The sequence below is a fragment of the Eleutherodactylus coqui genome, chromosome 6 (assembly GCF_035609145.1).
Source record: "Eleutherodactylus coqui strain aEleCoq1 chromosome 6, aEleCoq1.hap1, whole genome shotgun sequence".
Classification (NCBI taxonomy): Eukaryota; Metazoa; Chordata; class Amphibia; order Anura; family Eleutherodactylidae; genus Eleutherodactylus; species Eleutherodactylus coqui.
Genome location: NC_089842.1, coordinates 90,725,271 through 90,740,710, shown reverse-complemented (window position 1 = coordinate 90,740,710; position 15,440 = coordinate 90,725,271). Strand labels below are relative to the sequence as shown.

At 45.4% G+C, this 15,440-nt stretch overlaps 1 protein-coding gene across 1 annotated transcript in view; it reads right to left on the bottom strand.

The window, feature by feature from the left end:
* The window catches only part of LOC136633644 (carcinoembryonic antigen-related cell adhesion molecule 7-like), a 34,503-nt gene extending 19,627 nt beyond the window's left edge, over window positions 1-14,876 (bottom strand). Inside the window, exons 1-2 of the mRNA XM_066609402.1 lie at window positions 14,758-14,876; window positions 14,192-14,250 (exon numbers count right to left, since the gene is read on the bottom strand). Coding sequence (XP_066465499.1) covers window positions 14,192-14,250; window positions 14,758-14,876 — 178 coding nt within the window. The remainder of the gene's footprint in view (window positions 1-14,191; window positions 14,251-14,757) is intronic.
* Window positions 14,877-15,440: the final 564 nt, after the last annotated feature.

Genomic DNA, 15,440 nt, shown 5'->3' with positions numbered 1-15,440 from the left:
ATTACCTGATAACTTTATTCTATGGGTCAGTACGATTACTACGATACCAAACTTAGGGTGTGTTCACACATGCTTGTATTTACAACAATGCATTCCCTATGGTGTGTGCACATGTCCATACTTTGCAGGTGTGTGCCTGCAAAGATAGGACATGAGTGCACCACAGGGAATGCACACATGTTTTTCAATGGAGCCGCAGCTGCTGCCGGCTGCTCCATTGAAAACAATGGTCTACCGGCACCCCTGCATTCTTTTTCAGGGAAGGGCTTTACATGTAAGCCCTTTCTTGAAAAAGAAACATTTTAGTGTAAAGAAAAAAATAAAACTTCCCTGAAAAGCCAATTAAAAGTAGTGTACAAAAAAATAAATCAATACTCACCTGCCTTCAGCTGCCGGGGCTCTACAGCTGTCCCCGTCTCTGTAGTTCTGAGCTATCAGCCGGCGGGGATTTTAAATCCCCGCCTGCTGCTAGCTCTGATTGTGATTGGCTGAGAGCTCAGAGAGCCTGCTGAGAGCTCAGAACAGCAGTGCAGAGTCGGGGACAGTGGCAGAAGTTGCCGCTGAGCCCGGCAGCTGTCAATGGCTTTTCAGGGAAGTGTTTCATAAGCCCCTCCCTGAAAAGCCTTTCAAGCCCTTCCCTGAAAAGCCATTGACGGGGATGCCGGCAGAAGGATTATCTACTGCATGTGTGACAGCTGCGGTTGAGAATTAAAGAATTCCTCTGCTGCATCTGTCACAGATGTGGCAGTTGTAGCAGCAGGGAATTCTTTTAACTAGCGGGTTTAAAGAAAACATCTGCAGCATGCTGCAGATGTGTTCTTCATGCCCGGTGGGGTCACGGCAGCGCCGAAGAGGTAAGTTTTGTGGGTTTTTTTGCACTAAAATGTTTATTCTTCAGGGAAGGGCTTATATGTAAAGCCCTTCCCTGAAAAAGAATGCAGGTGTGACGGCAGGGCCGCGGCTCCATTGACAACAAGCACGCAGCTGTGTTCACGTGTGTTTTTGCTCGTACCTAGGTGCACACGTATGTATGCACCTAAGTATGCACAAAAACACGCTCGTGTGAACCCACCCTTAGATATGTTTTTTTTTTGCTGTACTACTTTTATGTTTTTTTTCAAAGACTTTTTTTTAAATTTTTGCCTCCACCTTTTGCATGCAATAAACTTTTTGCTTGTTCGTCGACATAGCCCCGCGATCTCTCTTCATATATACCACGACCCCACAGGACGTAACTGTATGGCCTATAGCGGGAACGGGTTAGGTATATGAGTTTTGAGTTTTTCTCAACACATACGTTTACTGAAAGCCATTAACAAAGGCCTCATTCACATGAGCATGTTTTTTGTGCGCCTATAGGTGCGCAAAAAATGCGCTGCTCGCATGAGCGGAAATCACGTGAACGGGCAAAGTTTCATATGCGCATTGCATGATACTTTGCCCATCCACTGGAGCAGCTGTGCTTGGAGAAGCGCAGCTGCTCCACGAAGGTCCCCTCATCACTGAATACTGTGTCACAGTGTTTAGTGACAAGGGGACTCTCCAAGGGGATGAAGGAATTCCCTGCCACAGCTGCCACAGCTGTGGCAGAGGATCACGATCATCTCCAATTGCTTTCAATGGAGCCGGCGCTGCAGCCACCCCATTGAAAGCAATGGGATGCAGTCAACCCCCGCAGTGATTTTCGGGGAAGGGCTTGAAATATAAGCCCTTCCTTGAAAATCATCCCTAACTGGTGAAAAAAATATACATCACCTGGACAGGTGGACAGGTGATGTGTGTGTGTATATATATATATATATATATATATATATACATATATATACACTTTTTTTTGTGCTGAAAAAGCCCCCTCGGCTTATACTCGAGTCAGGAAAGGGTTTAAAAAATCAACCATATTCACCTCCCAGCCAGCATCTGTGTCCCCGGCGGTGGTGCGGTACGCTGCTTGAATTCCTGTGTTCCTGGCGGCGATGCGGTAAGTGGCTCGAATTCACCCTGCTGTCATCCCCCGCTGTACTCTCTGCATGGCTCTGTCATCCCCCGCTGTCAACACTGTGATTGGATCGAGCGATTTTTTTCACCCAGTATATACTCGAGTCTAGCTAGGCTTATACTCGAGTCAATAGGTTTTACCAGTTTTATGTGGTAAAACATATTGACTCGGCTTATACTCGGGTCGGCTAATACTCGAGTATATACACTATATATTTTTTTTCCACTAACTAGGAATGATTTTCAGGGATGGGCTTATATTTCAAGCCCTTTCCCGAAAATCACTGTGGGGGTTGACTGCACCCATTGCTTTCAATGGGGCGGCTGCAGTGCCAATCCCATTGAAAGCAATGGGAGAACATAGCGATCATCTGCCACAGCTGTGAAAGCTGTGGCAGCTGTGGCAGGGGATTCCTTCTTCCCCGGGAGCAGGGCTATCACAGTATTAAGTGATAGGGAGACTCCCTGCAGGGATTAACGGAACCATCAGGGAGTCCCCTCAGTCCTAAGGGACTAAGGGGTCAACAACAGGACATTTAAAAGGTGATTATGCGTGCGCCGAACACACACTCGTGTGAATGAGGCCAAAATGTGAAAAGAGCCTTAATTTTCCACACACAAAACTACGGAGAAAGGTGGCGCTTTATTTGATTAAAAAAAAGCCAAGCCTTGAAAACGCCTTTAAGCGTTTAGCAATTTTGTATGCATTTACATTTAGATTATATAGCATTTAGACCCAAAAAGTATCTTGACTGCATGATCTGCATCTAATGACAAACTACAGCATATTAATTTTAAAATATCACCAAATCGTTGATTTTTCGAAAACTAAGAAGAGAAGGTAGTTTGTTATTTAGGCAAATAAGTACAATGATCACTGAGAGGGGTGGACACTTTAATGAGATACATTTTAGGAAATCGAGGCTCAATTCATTCATAAGCATTGAGTATGAGTACAAAACATATTTATCTGTCTTTTGTGGTGTATGGAAGTTAATGAGCTGTAGTGTAGCCAACTGTCTAAAGAAATGTTCAGACTGATTGGGATACTTTTCATGCAAATTTGCTAAAATCACATGTTACCTTTATGTTCTATTATATTTTGAAATTCTGTGGTATGATAACTATCGCACCTGCCTTTGTGAAGAATCCTTCCATTTATTTTATCTTGACAGTTTCACCATAAGACCACCTTCACACAGGCAGTAAACGCTGAGGAATTTCTGCTAGTGGAATCGCTGTGGAAATTCTGCAAAATTAAACAGTACAAACCATGTGGAGGCAATTTCATTTTGACCAAGAAAGTCTTAAAGGCCATCCACGCTCTTCTAGGAAATATGCAAATGGTAAGATGGAACAATGGCTCTACAGTGCCACCTATTGGAAAGCAGCATTTCTGCAAGTCAGTGTCACACCTTTTAACAAGCCTTGGAATTATGAGCCTTGTAGGTACAGATTTGGCCACTGTGGATTTCCTGTGGAATTACTGTGGGTATTCCGTTGTGGAATGTCAGCAACAAATCTATCTTGTGTTAAGGTATCCTAGATCTTCTGTGGTAATTGTGAAGGCTGTAGGCCTCAAATGACTCCATTATGTCTCTCTCTTGCTTGCATGTTATAATTCTTAGTTACAGACATATATATTTGTATGGTTTTCAACTTTCACCTAGATATATGCTAGATGTCACCTTAAGTATACAGCTCGAAATATTAATTGGGCAAAAAACGGCCAATCACAAAGTTTCCTGTTTTGTCTTCTTATCTTAAGATATTTCTTGCCAAAAACTTACTAATGAGATGGTCAGGAAATATCTCTTGGACTAACATCTGCTGAGAGAAAAATTAATGATAAGAAACTAATATATATTAAGAAACTGCTATGTATGCATATTAATTGTCTCTCGCTTTATAAAATCCTATAAGGAACCAGTATATAGCATAATAAATGTAGAATGCTTTGCACAAAGCATGGTCTCTGTGTGTTTGCATCCTCCTGACTGGTCAGTACCACTTTAATTTGGAGCCTGACAGCATATGAAGGAAACCATTGAATTTCCCTAACAGTAATGTAGTTAGAAAAAAAATATCATAGAATGGTGGAGTTGGTAGGGTCATCTCGTCCAACCCCCTGCTCAGTGTAGGATCACTAAACCATCCCAGATAGATGTCTGTCCAGCCTTTGTTTGAACACTTCCATTGAAGAGGAACTCGCCATAGGGAACTTCCCTGTGTCCACAGTATGGCATAATACCAAAACTTGGTGTATAAAGATTCAGGTTATTAACAATTGCGTGGTCCTTTGCATTAAATCTGGATCCCCTCAGTACATTGATTGCAGTAAACTATTATCAGCAAATACAATTTGGTGTAACTCGTTCCTATTCAATGGATCTACTTTACATGTGAATAAAGGTAATTTTTTAGTTTGTGGAAAAGGGGTACTGTATGTGCCACATATGGTGATTTGAAATGTAATAATTTAATTGGATTTGTATTCGTCAATACTAATTATGTTATTTTTTTCTATTGTGATAATTTTTATGTGTATACTGGGAAAATAATTTTTTAACTTTTAATATTTGTTTTAATACTTAAAAAACTTCATTGAACGTACTCTAACTTTTTTTTATCTGTCCCCACAGAGGGCTTGAAATAGTGATAGTTTGATCACTTTTACAATATACAGCAATGTTTTTGGATTGCAGTATATGATACTTTTAATAACCTGAAATCTTCAGCATGTTTGGAGTCTTCACAAGACCCCTGGCTGCCATGGCAATCCAATGACACCCTACAATCTCATTGTCATCACCTCACAATGTAATAATCTGTTGGAAATCTATTTAGAATAAAATTACTAGAATTCTCTGCACAGGCAGACTATAATCACACTTTTTTTTTTCTCAGTATTTTGTATTAGTATTCTTAAACCAAAACCAGGAGTGGAACCTATTGAGTAAAAAACTATAATGTACAGATCTGCCCCTTCTTCATGTTCTGGACCTACAAATACTGATGCAACATATAGCCCTGTAAAAGTGGTCATTATCTGAAAAGATGGTCTACACACCATTACAGCTAATTAGAGGTCCAACACCTAGGACATCATGTCCACTTAGATATGAGCAAATGATAATTCTAGATGACTGAACAAAGTACTGAGGATATCTGTAAGTGACATTTTCTCTATTTCCACTCTCCCGCTTTTCTCATCTTACTTTCCCGTAACTTTTCATCATTTTCCTGTTTCTTAAATCATCTACATTACACATACTTCCTAACTTCTGAGAACCCCTGTAGTTTTGGTGTAGAGTACTTCAACAACTTTTTCACAGTAATAGCGCCCCTCAGTGACCCCTTCGCAATATTATATAATCAGATGCCATTAGCAGTGTACACCATAAGACCACTGAGACCAGTGATTTGCTATAGCACTAACATGGGTATATAAGCAAATCACTGCTGTAGTCATGTAAGCAATACATGTAGAGGACCAGAGGCGCAGAACCGGAATCAAGCTGGGGAGCACATGGTTCCTAGTTATTTCAACACATTTCCTGCCCTTGCAAAGATTTTTCATTATCTTGGATAACCCCTTTATATAAATGAAGAGACAAGGTGCGGACCCTTACAGATGTATGTTCTGTGAAGAAGACCCTGCAGTGCTGAGCATACATCACACTTGGTTTAGTATCAGCAAATGCAGTTTCTTATTATCTATAGCCAAGATACATAATGTCATGATCTCTATTTATGGGGGGATGCAGTTGGCAATGACAATGCCGAAACTTCACAGGTAAAAGTCTAAACTTTTTTAGTCCTAAAACAACAGGAGTTTTTTCAACAACAGCACAACTATAGAAGACTTCCTGCTAGAGAACTAACTAAATATATAGGTTTCCCTATCTATACATAAATTCAGTACAATATACCATCCACTGGGCTCCCCAAGACCATGTGGCATATTTTGCTCTCCTTCGAGCCAAAGTCAGACTTTTTATACAAGCTTTGTTACAATGACCGGGAATTACAAGCAAAGCCAGACTCCATGTACATAGAGCTGTTTCAGGGTTTTTTTGTTTTTTTTGTTAAATCAAATTTTATTGAGGTTTTAACACTTAACACATATAATCATACAATATAGTGAATGGAGGTAGAGAAACATGAATACATAACTTGAGATGGTAATATAATCTATAACGTATTATTTAAATAAACAAGCGATACATTAGGGGGTCTCTCCTTATTGAGCGTCAGATCTGCCTCTGGTCTCTGTGAAACCAAAAACTCCAAATTCTGAGACCCTCTTGAGAAGCTGCACTCCGAGAAATACTTTTAACACATGAAAACAGACAAGACGAACAGGGTACATGAGGGAGGGGGACTGTCACAACGAGTCTATGGTGGTTAAAGCGGGTGAAGACAGGGTGTGGGGGAGTATGGGGGGGGAGGGTAAGGGAGGATAAGGAGGGGCAGATGGGGGGGGTAAGGGGGGGAGGGGTACGGGCATGTTCCTCCAGCCTATGTAAAGTGGAGGCGACCTATTGGGGATCATTTATCCCTGGAAGGGGCTTGACGCCTTACCTTTGTAGGCAGGGGTTCACCATGTGTTCTCGGCCATTAAATTGACCTGAGAAGTGGCCTCTCTGGGAGTAACTGGATCCATGGGTGTTCGCATTCGCAGGAGGGGAGGGGGGAGGGAGACTCTCCGTATCCAGCTGTGAGTTATTCTCTGCTGGAGTCACTATCTACTTGGGGCCACCTGGGCTGGGGGAACGCCTCAGTTCTCTCCAGGGACCCCAGATGTGGAAGAACTCCTCTCGGGTGTCTCTCGACCAGCTAGACAGCTCCTCCACATTGCAGATATCATCTACTCTCGTCAACCACTGGGTCACTGAAGGCGCGTTTTTTTGAAGCCACAATGTAGGTATTATGGCTTTAGCAGCATCTATCAGGAAGGCCAAGAGTTTATTCTTCCTTGGATGAAACGCAGGGGACGGTCTCCATAAGAAGATCATCTCAGGAGCTAGGTGAATAGCCGGGACGATTTTCTTCATAACCTCCTCCACTCCCCTCCAAAAGGGTGCCAACACCGAACAATCCCACCAAATATGTAGGTATGATCCCAATTCTCTGTCACATCTCCAGCACCTCCCATGTGGGGCCAGTTTGTACGCGTGGAGCCATTGTGGTGTTTTGTACCACCTAACCAGAAGTTTGTAGTGGCTTTCTTGAGCCAGCACGCACTGAGAGAGGCCGAAGGATGTGTTCAGGATTGAGTGTGTGTCACTCGAGGAAAGAGTGATACCTAACTCCTTTTCCCAAGATAGAAGGAAAGAGGGTTTAGATGAGGGTGTACTCTTAATAAATTGTTTGCGAACCGACGATAATTTCCTGCGTTTTAGGTTGTGTTCTTTCAGGGCTTTTTCGAGGGGCGTCAGGGGTCTGGTGGAGGGGAATCGTTTATAGAATTCCCTAAATATCTTTTCGATCGAAGCTTGTTGCAGGAAGGAGAAGTTATGCTGCAGTAATAAGCTTTTAAGGACGTCTGCAGGATTTTTGTGCGCTAATGCTTGGAGGTCTCCAACCTTAAGTGTGCTGAGTCTTTTCCACACTGACCTGGAGGCGGGGTCTAATGGAATATTTAGGAGTTTCGGGACGAAACTAAGTGGGACAAGCGGGGGTGGGTCAGGGGCCAAGTCCCCCCTCAGATCGGCCCAAGCTTCACAGGGGCCCTTAATCAAAGGGTTGTAGTTTTTGGATCTACATTTGATTTTTGAAGGAAACCAAAGATCCTCCATAAATGAGACATCACCTGCGTTTTCTGCTAGCGAGGCCAGGAGCTGGTCTTTTATTGGAAGGACCAAGTCCATCCAGTAGCCTATATGTGAGGCCCGATATAGGTCCTGGATGTTTGGGAGATCAATGCCGCCCTCCACCCTTCTTTTCGTCATCAGGCTATAGGCCAGTCTCGGTCTCCTCTGCCTCCAGACGTACCCGGTAAATGCCCCGCGGAGTGCTCTAAAGAAGCTCACTGGGAGGTGGATGGGGAGCATCCTAATGTTATAGATAACTATGGGTAAGATGTAGGTTTTTAGGATATTCTTTCTCCCGAACCATGAGATGCGAGGGATATCATATAGTTTCCGTAAGTTTTTAATCTGCTCTAATAGAGGCGGGAAGTTAGTTGCGTACAGTTTATGTAGGTCCCTAGTTATCTTGACTCCCAGGAAATCTAGTGAAGAATCCGCCCAGGTAAAGGGTGAGTTTTCTTTCAATTGTCTACTCTGGTTCGCCGGGGTGGACACGTTAAGGACCGTTGACTTCCCATAATTAATCTTAAAATTGGAGATTAAGCCGAAGCTATTGAGTATTTCTATCAACCTGGGAAGGCCCTTTTCCAGATTTGCCACCAGAAAGACTATGTCGTCTGCAAAGGCAGTGATATTCAGGTTATGATGTTCCCATGAAATTCCTGTGATCTCTGGGTCGTGTCGTACTAGTTGGAGTAGGGGTTCCAGGGCTAGGACAAATAACGTGGGTGACGGAGGGCAACCTTGGTGGGTTCCATTCTTAATATTGAAAGGGGCTGAGAGAATTTCATTGATTTTGAGCCTGGCATATGGGGCTGCGTACAGGGAGAAGACAGCAGAGACAAAGGCCGGGGGAGAATTAAAGTGGTCCAGGACCTCCTTCATGTAAGACCAATCGACACGGTCAAACGCCTTTTCTGCGTCTGTTCCCACTAGGACCAATGGGATGTGGCGCTTTTGGGCTAGGTGTATAGCGTGAAGTAGCCTTCGGCAATTGTCTCTGCCCTCCCTCCCCCGCACGAAGCCCGCCTGCTCCTCGTTGACTAGGATGGGGACAATGCTCTCCATTCTTTTTGCAAGGAGTTTGGCCCATAATTTAATATCAAGGTTGATAAGGGAGATCGGGCGGTAGTTGCCACATATCTCCGGGTCCTTATCCTGTTTATGAATCAAAGTTATGTGCGCTTCGACCGCTTGTTTGGGCAGGGTGGCTCCTTTTAACAGTGCATTGAAGAGTTCAGTGAGTCTGGGTATCAAAATTGGGCTAAAGGCTTTATAATATGGGAGATTTAGGCCGTCTGGGCCCGGGCTCTTGTTATGGGGGCTAGAGGCTAGGAGCTGTTCTACTTCTAATTGTGTTATAGGGGTCAATAGTGAAGTAGCTTGCGTGTCGTTCAGTTTCGGGAGCTGCGCACTGCGCAGGGCGGTCTCAGTCAGCTTTTTTATATCTAAGCCCTCAGGGTGGGGGGTGTCCTGTCTGATATCGTATAGGCGAGAGTAGTAATTCTGGAAGGCGTTAGCTATTTCAGCTGAGGAGGTCGCCAGCGATCCTGTATGAGTCTTTATAGACTTAATGAAGCTTTTTGCGCGCGCTTTCTTTATTAAGGCGGTCATAAGTTTGCTCCCTTTATTGCCTTGGACGTACACTACGTGTTTAAAGGATAGCTGTTTTCTATTGAATCTTGACTCCAAGATTTGTTTAAGCTCCCTCCTCAGATCAGTTAGGTTGTCCATGATGCTCTTAGTTTGGGACAATTTCGCCTGTAGTTCTAATTTCGAAATTCTCTTAAGTTTGTCATCTATGGCTTTTTGTTGAAGTTTTTTGGTTTTTGAGCCTAAAGCTATCAGCAGACCTCTTGTAAAGGCCTTGTGGGCCTCCCAGATCACCGGGATTTCCGGGCCCCCCTCGCCATTCAGGAGAAAATACTCTTCGATAAGCTTAGAGAGGCGCTCTCTCTCCTCAATTGGGTCTAATAATGAGGCATTAAGGCGCCATCTCCACTCTTTGGGCCTCGGATGTGCTAAGCGCAGATCGAGGTGGGTCGGGGCGTGGTCGGAGATAGTAATTAGATCGATTTTAGCTCCCCCTAGGTACGTCAGGAGGTCAGAGGAGACAAAGAGGTAGTCCAGCCTTTGATAAGACTTGTGTACTTGGGAGTAAAAGGTATAGTCCTTCGTAGAGGGATTCAGGAGACGCCACACATCCACCAGATCAAGATCCCGGAGTGCTCGTGAGAGCCTCCTGAGTTCTAGCTGAGAGATGTGCGAGCGACCCGTTGAGGAGTCGATCAGTGGGTGAAGGGCCACATTTATATCTCCACCTAAGATCAGGTGGCCTTCCGCGAAGTGGCTCAGAGTTGTCAGTTGCTTGATTAACCAAGGAATTTGGTCCACGTTCGGGACGTAAAGGTTTGCTATGGTCATTTTTGTATTATTGACTAGCCCCTTTAAAAAGAGGACCCTACCCTCTCCGTCTCTGTATTGGGAGGTGCAGGAGAAGCTAAGGGATCTGTGGAAGTAGGTTGACACCCCCTTGGAGGACGAGGATGGGTGGGCGCAGTGAAAGCTCTGCTCAAAATGCCTGCCCGGGAGGGAGAGACACTTTGTTTTTTTAAAATGCGTTTCCTGCAAGAGAAGAATTTTCGTACCGTACCTCTTGGCCATCAGAGAGATGTTATGCCTCTTCATCGGGGAGTTGAGGCCCTTCACATTAAAGGATGTAATTCGTAGGTCGTCCATCGTACGGTAGGCGGTTTGGCTTCACCAGGGTGGGTCTATCAGTCGGGACCTTCTGCTAAGATATAGGAGTAAAGTTACGATGTATCAAAATCTGGTATACAGGCCCGCAGAAGTGTTTTGCACCTTAATTTAGTTGTTAGGAGGAGGAAAAGAATGTGATATGGATGGGTAGGGATTGTGAACGAGACCCGGTGTGGAGGGCGAGGGCACTCGGGTTCAGACGTAAGGGTAGGGGTAAACAAATACGTTCTCTAAATGAGATGGAGGCACTAATATGCCGAGATTTGGAGAGAATCTCCTAAGATTGAAAGGGATCCGGAGGGGTCTCTCCAACGGTGTTTGTGGGTGAGGGAGAGTGAGCGTCGCACCGAGACAGTCAACGGTAAGGCTTAACGCAAAACCAGCTCGGCGGGCTCCATCTCGGGACCTATGAGGTGGGGTATATAGATGATATGAACAAAGAAGCGTAAATACAGTTAAAGATAGGCAACTAGCAAGCCAATTAATAGGCAACTGGAGGTATCAAACGAATAACAAGCGTTATAACATCTAAAAGGTTTTGTCGTTCAAAAGGCACGGATAATAGCTCTGTGATGGACCATATGGGAGTGACTGCAACTCTTTTCGTCAACTCCTTTCTGCAGTATATTCACCGAATGACTAAGGTGATGAAATATGGTCGAGTCACAGAGCTCCTTAAACTTTAAGTGGACATATGTCCATCAAGTGTGGATACGTGGGAAACAAGTGAGCAGTGTCCTGATTCAGGTGTCATCTCCCGCTGGTTCCTCTCGAGCCTTCTTCTTTTTCCCCCTTGGGGATTTCGTATTCACCGCCGGTTGCCACCTTTCCGGGGGGTCAAGACGAGGCAAGCTTGGGAAGTCGGGGATCGGTAGCCAACAAGGAAACTCTATGGGTTCTATTTCCAGAATCTGCCAGCAGTTCTGTAGTTCCTCCGGAGAGCGGATGTTCAGCTTACGCCCTTTGTGTGAGATACTAATTCCGAACGGGAAAAGCCACGCGTATTTGATGTTATTTGCCCTTAAAGCGTCCAGAAGGGGGCGTAGTAGGCGGCGTTTTGCGAGCGCGGAAGGTGCCAGATCTTGAAATAGTTGTATTGGGGAGTCTGCATAGGTAAGATCTTTATGATTTCTTGCTGCTCTCAAAATTGCTACCGCATCAGGGAAATTTAGTAGTTTACACACAATGTCTCTTGGAGGTTCAGATGCTGGAGGCGGGGGCCTCAGGGCTCTATGGATGCGTTCTATAGAAATGCTATCTGCTCCATCAGCACCCAGGAGCAGGGAGAAAATTTCTTTAGCGATTTTAGGAAGTACCTCCGAGGCCCAGGACTCTGGGAGGCCCTTTATGCGTATATTATTGCACCTATTCCTATTCTCGATATCCTCCTGCATAATAAGGGCTTTGTTGAGGTAGGTGTGATGTTCGATTAACACTTTCTCCATGTCAAGTGCATGGGCTGAGATGGAGGCAGTGGAGGATTCCAAGTCTTCTACTCTTCTGCCTAGGTGCTTTATTTCTTCCTTGATTTCTCCCAACTCCATAAGGACTGGTTTTATAGTAGAGGTCATGAGGTCCCTCATAAAGGTTTTAGAAATGCTCTCGCCCTCCTCACCTTCTGAGTCCCCATCTTCCTCTCTGTCAGTCCCTGCGGCTCTACAGGGTTCTTGAGTAGGCGTCATCTTAGCAGAGTCATGCAGGGATCTGGCGCTGCGGTCTTTCAGTTAGCGCTGCATATCCACTTGACCCTTGTTTGAACGGGGGGTGCCTTGGGGGTCGCTGCTTCTTTCTTTGCTTATCTTTCCCATTTTTTTGCATATCTGAATTGTTATTAGAGGTCCCAAAAAGTGCCCCCGGAGCAGTCCTCGCCTTCAACACATTGCTTCTCCGGTGGGAGGTTCCTCCCCTTGAATTAACAGGAAGATACAGGGAGTGTTTCCAGGTGGGAGGATATGTTCAGCCCCTTAACCGAGTGAAAATAGAGTTAGGGCGCTGCGTGGTGCCTTTGTGAGAGTATGTGGATACTCTGAAGTAAATTAGTTCTTTGAGAGTCTCTTATGTGTGTATCACTGTCGGTCTTCTCCTCTTGAGATCTTGTGTGCTCTCCTGAGGCTGCAGGCCTAAATCATGCGGGGGGGGGGGGGGGGGGGGGCGTTATCTCCGGGTGATGTATCCCCTCCTCCTCACCCCCGCTCTGTTATCTTTCGGTTTAGCGTTTGTTGCGTTCTGGAGGAGGGGGGGGCTCCTTCTTAGTGATGCCGGGGTGCTGCGCTTATGGACCCGTTCCAGTTGGAGGGTAAATGGTGTCCCCAAGCACAGGGGGTTTCACTGCTGGAGGAGAGAGGGAGGGGGAGGGGGGGCCGCTGCGGAGCGGGATGTTATAAGATGTTGCGGTTGCAGGTCCGGTCCCTCCGGATAGTGCCCAGCCCTCCCCACCGACCTGTTCTTCAGGAGCCCAGGGGCTTAGATGTTCTGGCGGAGCTTTTTCGCCCGGAGCGCCGGGGTGCCGAACTTCCGGTCTGCCCCTGACTGTGAAGCGCGTGGAGTCCCGAAGTCCGGTGCGCCCAGTAACGGCCTCTCAAGCTTGGGTCCCTCCGGGCTTCTCCCCTCCGACTGACCTTGCTGAAGCGTCGCGGTGTTTAATGGGTCCGGAATGGATTTGTGGGCGAAGATGGTGGGAGCGCTCCATTTCCGGTCCGCGCTGGTCAGTAACTTTAGGGCCCGGCTTCCCTGCCGGAGGTGGGCCCCGTTCTGTACTTCGGCCGATTCGGTCTCCAGACCCCTCTTTGTGAGCCTTAGCTTGCGAGGCAGCTTATGCTGATGTTGAGCGGGTGATATGTGGCCCAGAAGAACCTGCAGGGGAGATAAGTCGTCTCTCACCACAGGAGCACTGATGCCATGCGACCGCACTCTCGGCAAGCTAGGCTCCGCCCCCCCTGTTTCAGGGTTTTTGCCCTTCATCAGTGTACAGTAGGAGTCTGGCTTTGCTAGTGAGAAGCCTGGGATGCTAGTGAGAGGCCCCATCCCAGGCCTCTCATTAGCAAAGCCAGACTCTTACTGTACACTGATGAAGGGCAAAAACCCTGAAACAGCTGTATGTACAAGGAGTCTCAAAGGAATGCTGCCTTTCAATAGGTGGCACTGTGGAGGATTTATTCCATCTCCCTTATTGCATATTACCCAGAGGAGCGTGCATGGCCATTTGAGTCTCCTTACCTAGTTTATAGTTGCTCTCCCTAAGGAGAAAAGATAGCATTTCTGACCCCCATATTTTTCTCTCTGACACAAGTTGCACTAGCTGTAAGGCTTGTATGCCCCAGTAATGAGCCCAGAAGAAGGAAAACCTCATACTGGAGAGGGGAAGGTGTGACAATTCCCTCTACTATCTGCCATTCAATAAAAATCCAAGACCAGAAAAGAATTTTACCAACAACACAGCAAAACTAGGTTTGATGGGGAAACCCAGATTTCCTGGATTCCTCATCTCACTGATTTTAACCAGGGAGTACAATTCCTCCACCACTTTACCAGCGATGGGCTTATTATAGCTGATGGCAGAACAGTCACTTTATGATTATCATTGGCTTATGCAGTATGTAGAATTGTTAGTATATGAATCTTACCTGCTAATGCAAATCTTCTCATTATAAATGACAGCTTGCTGTGTGTCTCTCCTCTAGAACTGTCACAGAAGAAGGAAGTTGCACATGAGAACAAGCCACAATACGTTTCTATGCAAGTCTAACAATGCAGAAATGTTTTGTTGTTTTAAGGCTTAAACACACGACTGTGATTTTGGAACATTTCCTAGTTTATCCACGTGTGAGAAAAGATAGGGCAGGACCTATCTTTCTCCTTTTTCTTTTTCATGCGCAATAGCACAAAGTTTTAAATGTGAAAAAAAGAACTTTTCACTGGTTCATGTGCAAATACGCTCTGTAGCGGCAAGTGTATTTGTGCATACGGCATTGTGAAGAAGCTCATGAATGGGCTGTCTGATATGCTCTTTGTCAAAAAACAAGCACCTAGAAGGAGTTGTCAGAATCAAATGAAACTTTCTATGTGAGTTTGTAATGTTGATATAAGTAAGTGGTTACACTATCAAAGCAAAAGGATAGTTTATGTCAAAAAACTGATCCTTTGAAGCTTGGATGTAAGATGTGAAATTGTGGAGGCATTCCTGTGGCACCTTTGTGTGCAGCCAGCCATTATCCTACTGGAAAATGCTTCTTGGAAGCCGCCATAAGAAGCAAAACATTTATCTGCAGGATGGGCTGAACATATCGCTGAGTTGTCATTATCCCTCATGACACTACTAGGGGTGACCGACTGTTGTATGTGATGATCCCAAGATAATCACACCCGCAGCTCCACAGCTAAGGTAGGATTGAGGCGCTCACTGCAAAGTCTCCACTGCCATTGTCAGTGCCCAAACCAAATCTAGATTCGTCACTGAAGACAACAGTTTCATCATTTAGGACTCCACTGAAAACATAAGCAGCAGTGGGTGGTGTCAAAGGCAGTACACGTAATGGGTGCCATGAGACCAAATGTAGTTTCTGCCAAGCACCCGAAAATGGTTCTGACACAGACAGGGGCCTGTAGCAATGGTGCTACCTGCTCTGGATGGCAGACAACAAAAGAGTTGGAGCTGCTTGTGCTTGTCAAACTATCAGACGATCCTCTCTACTAGTGGTCTTTCGAGGGTATCCTGAGCACGGTCGCTTCATGTGTATGTAGTGTCCCAGAACCAATGTTCTTGTTACACCCCACTGCAAAGCTGCTGTGTGGTTGCATAAAGCATATTTTCCAAATGCATAATAATGCATATTGGTTGTATTTTGCCTTGCACTGTTTTAAAACTGCAGAACC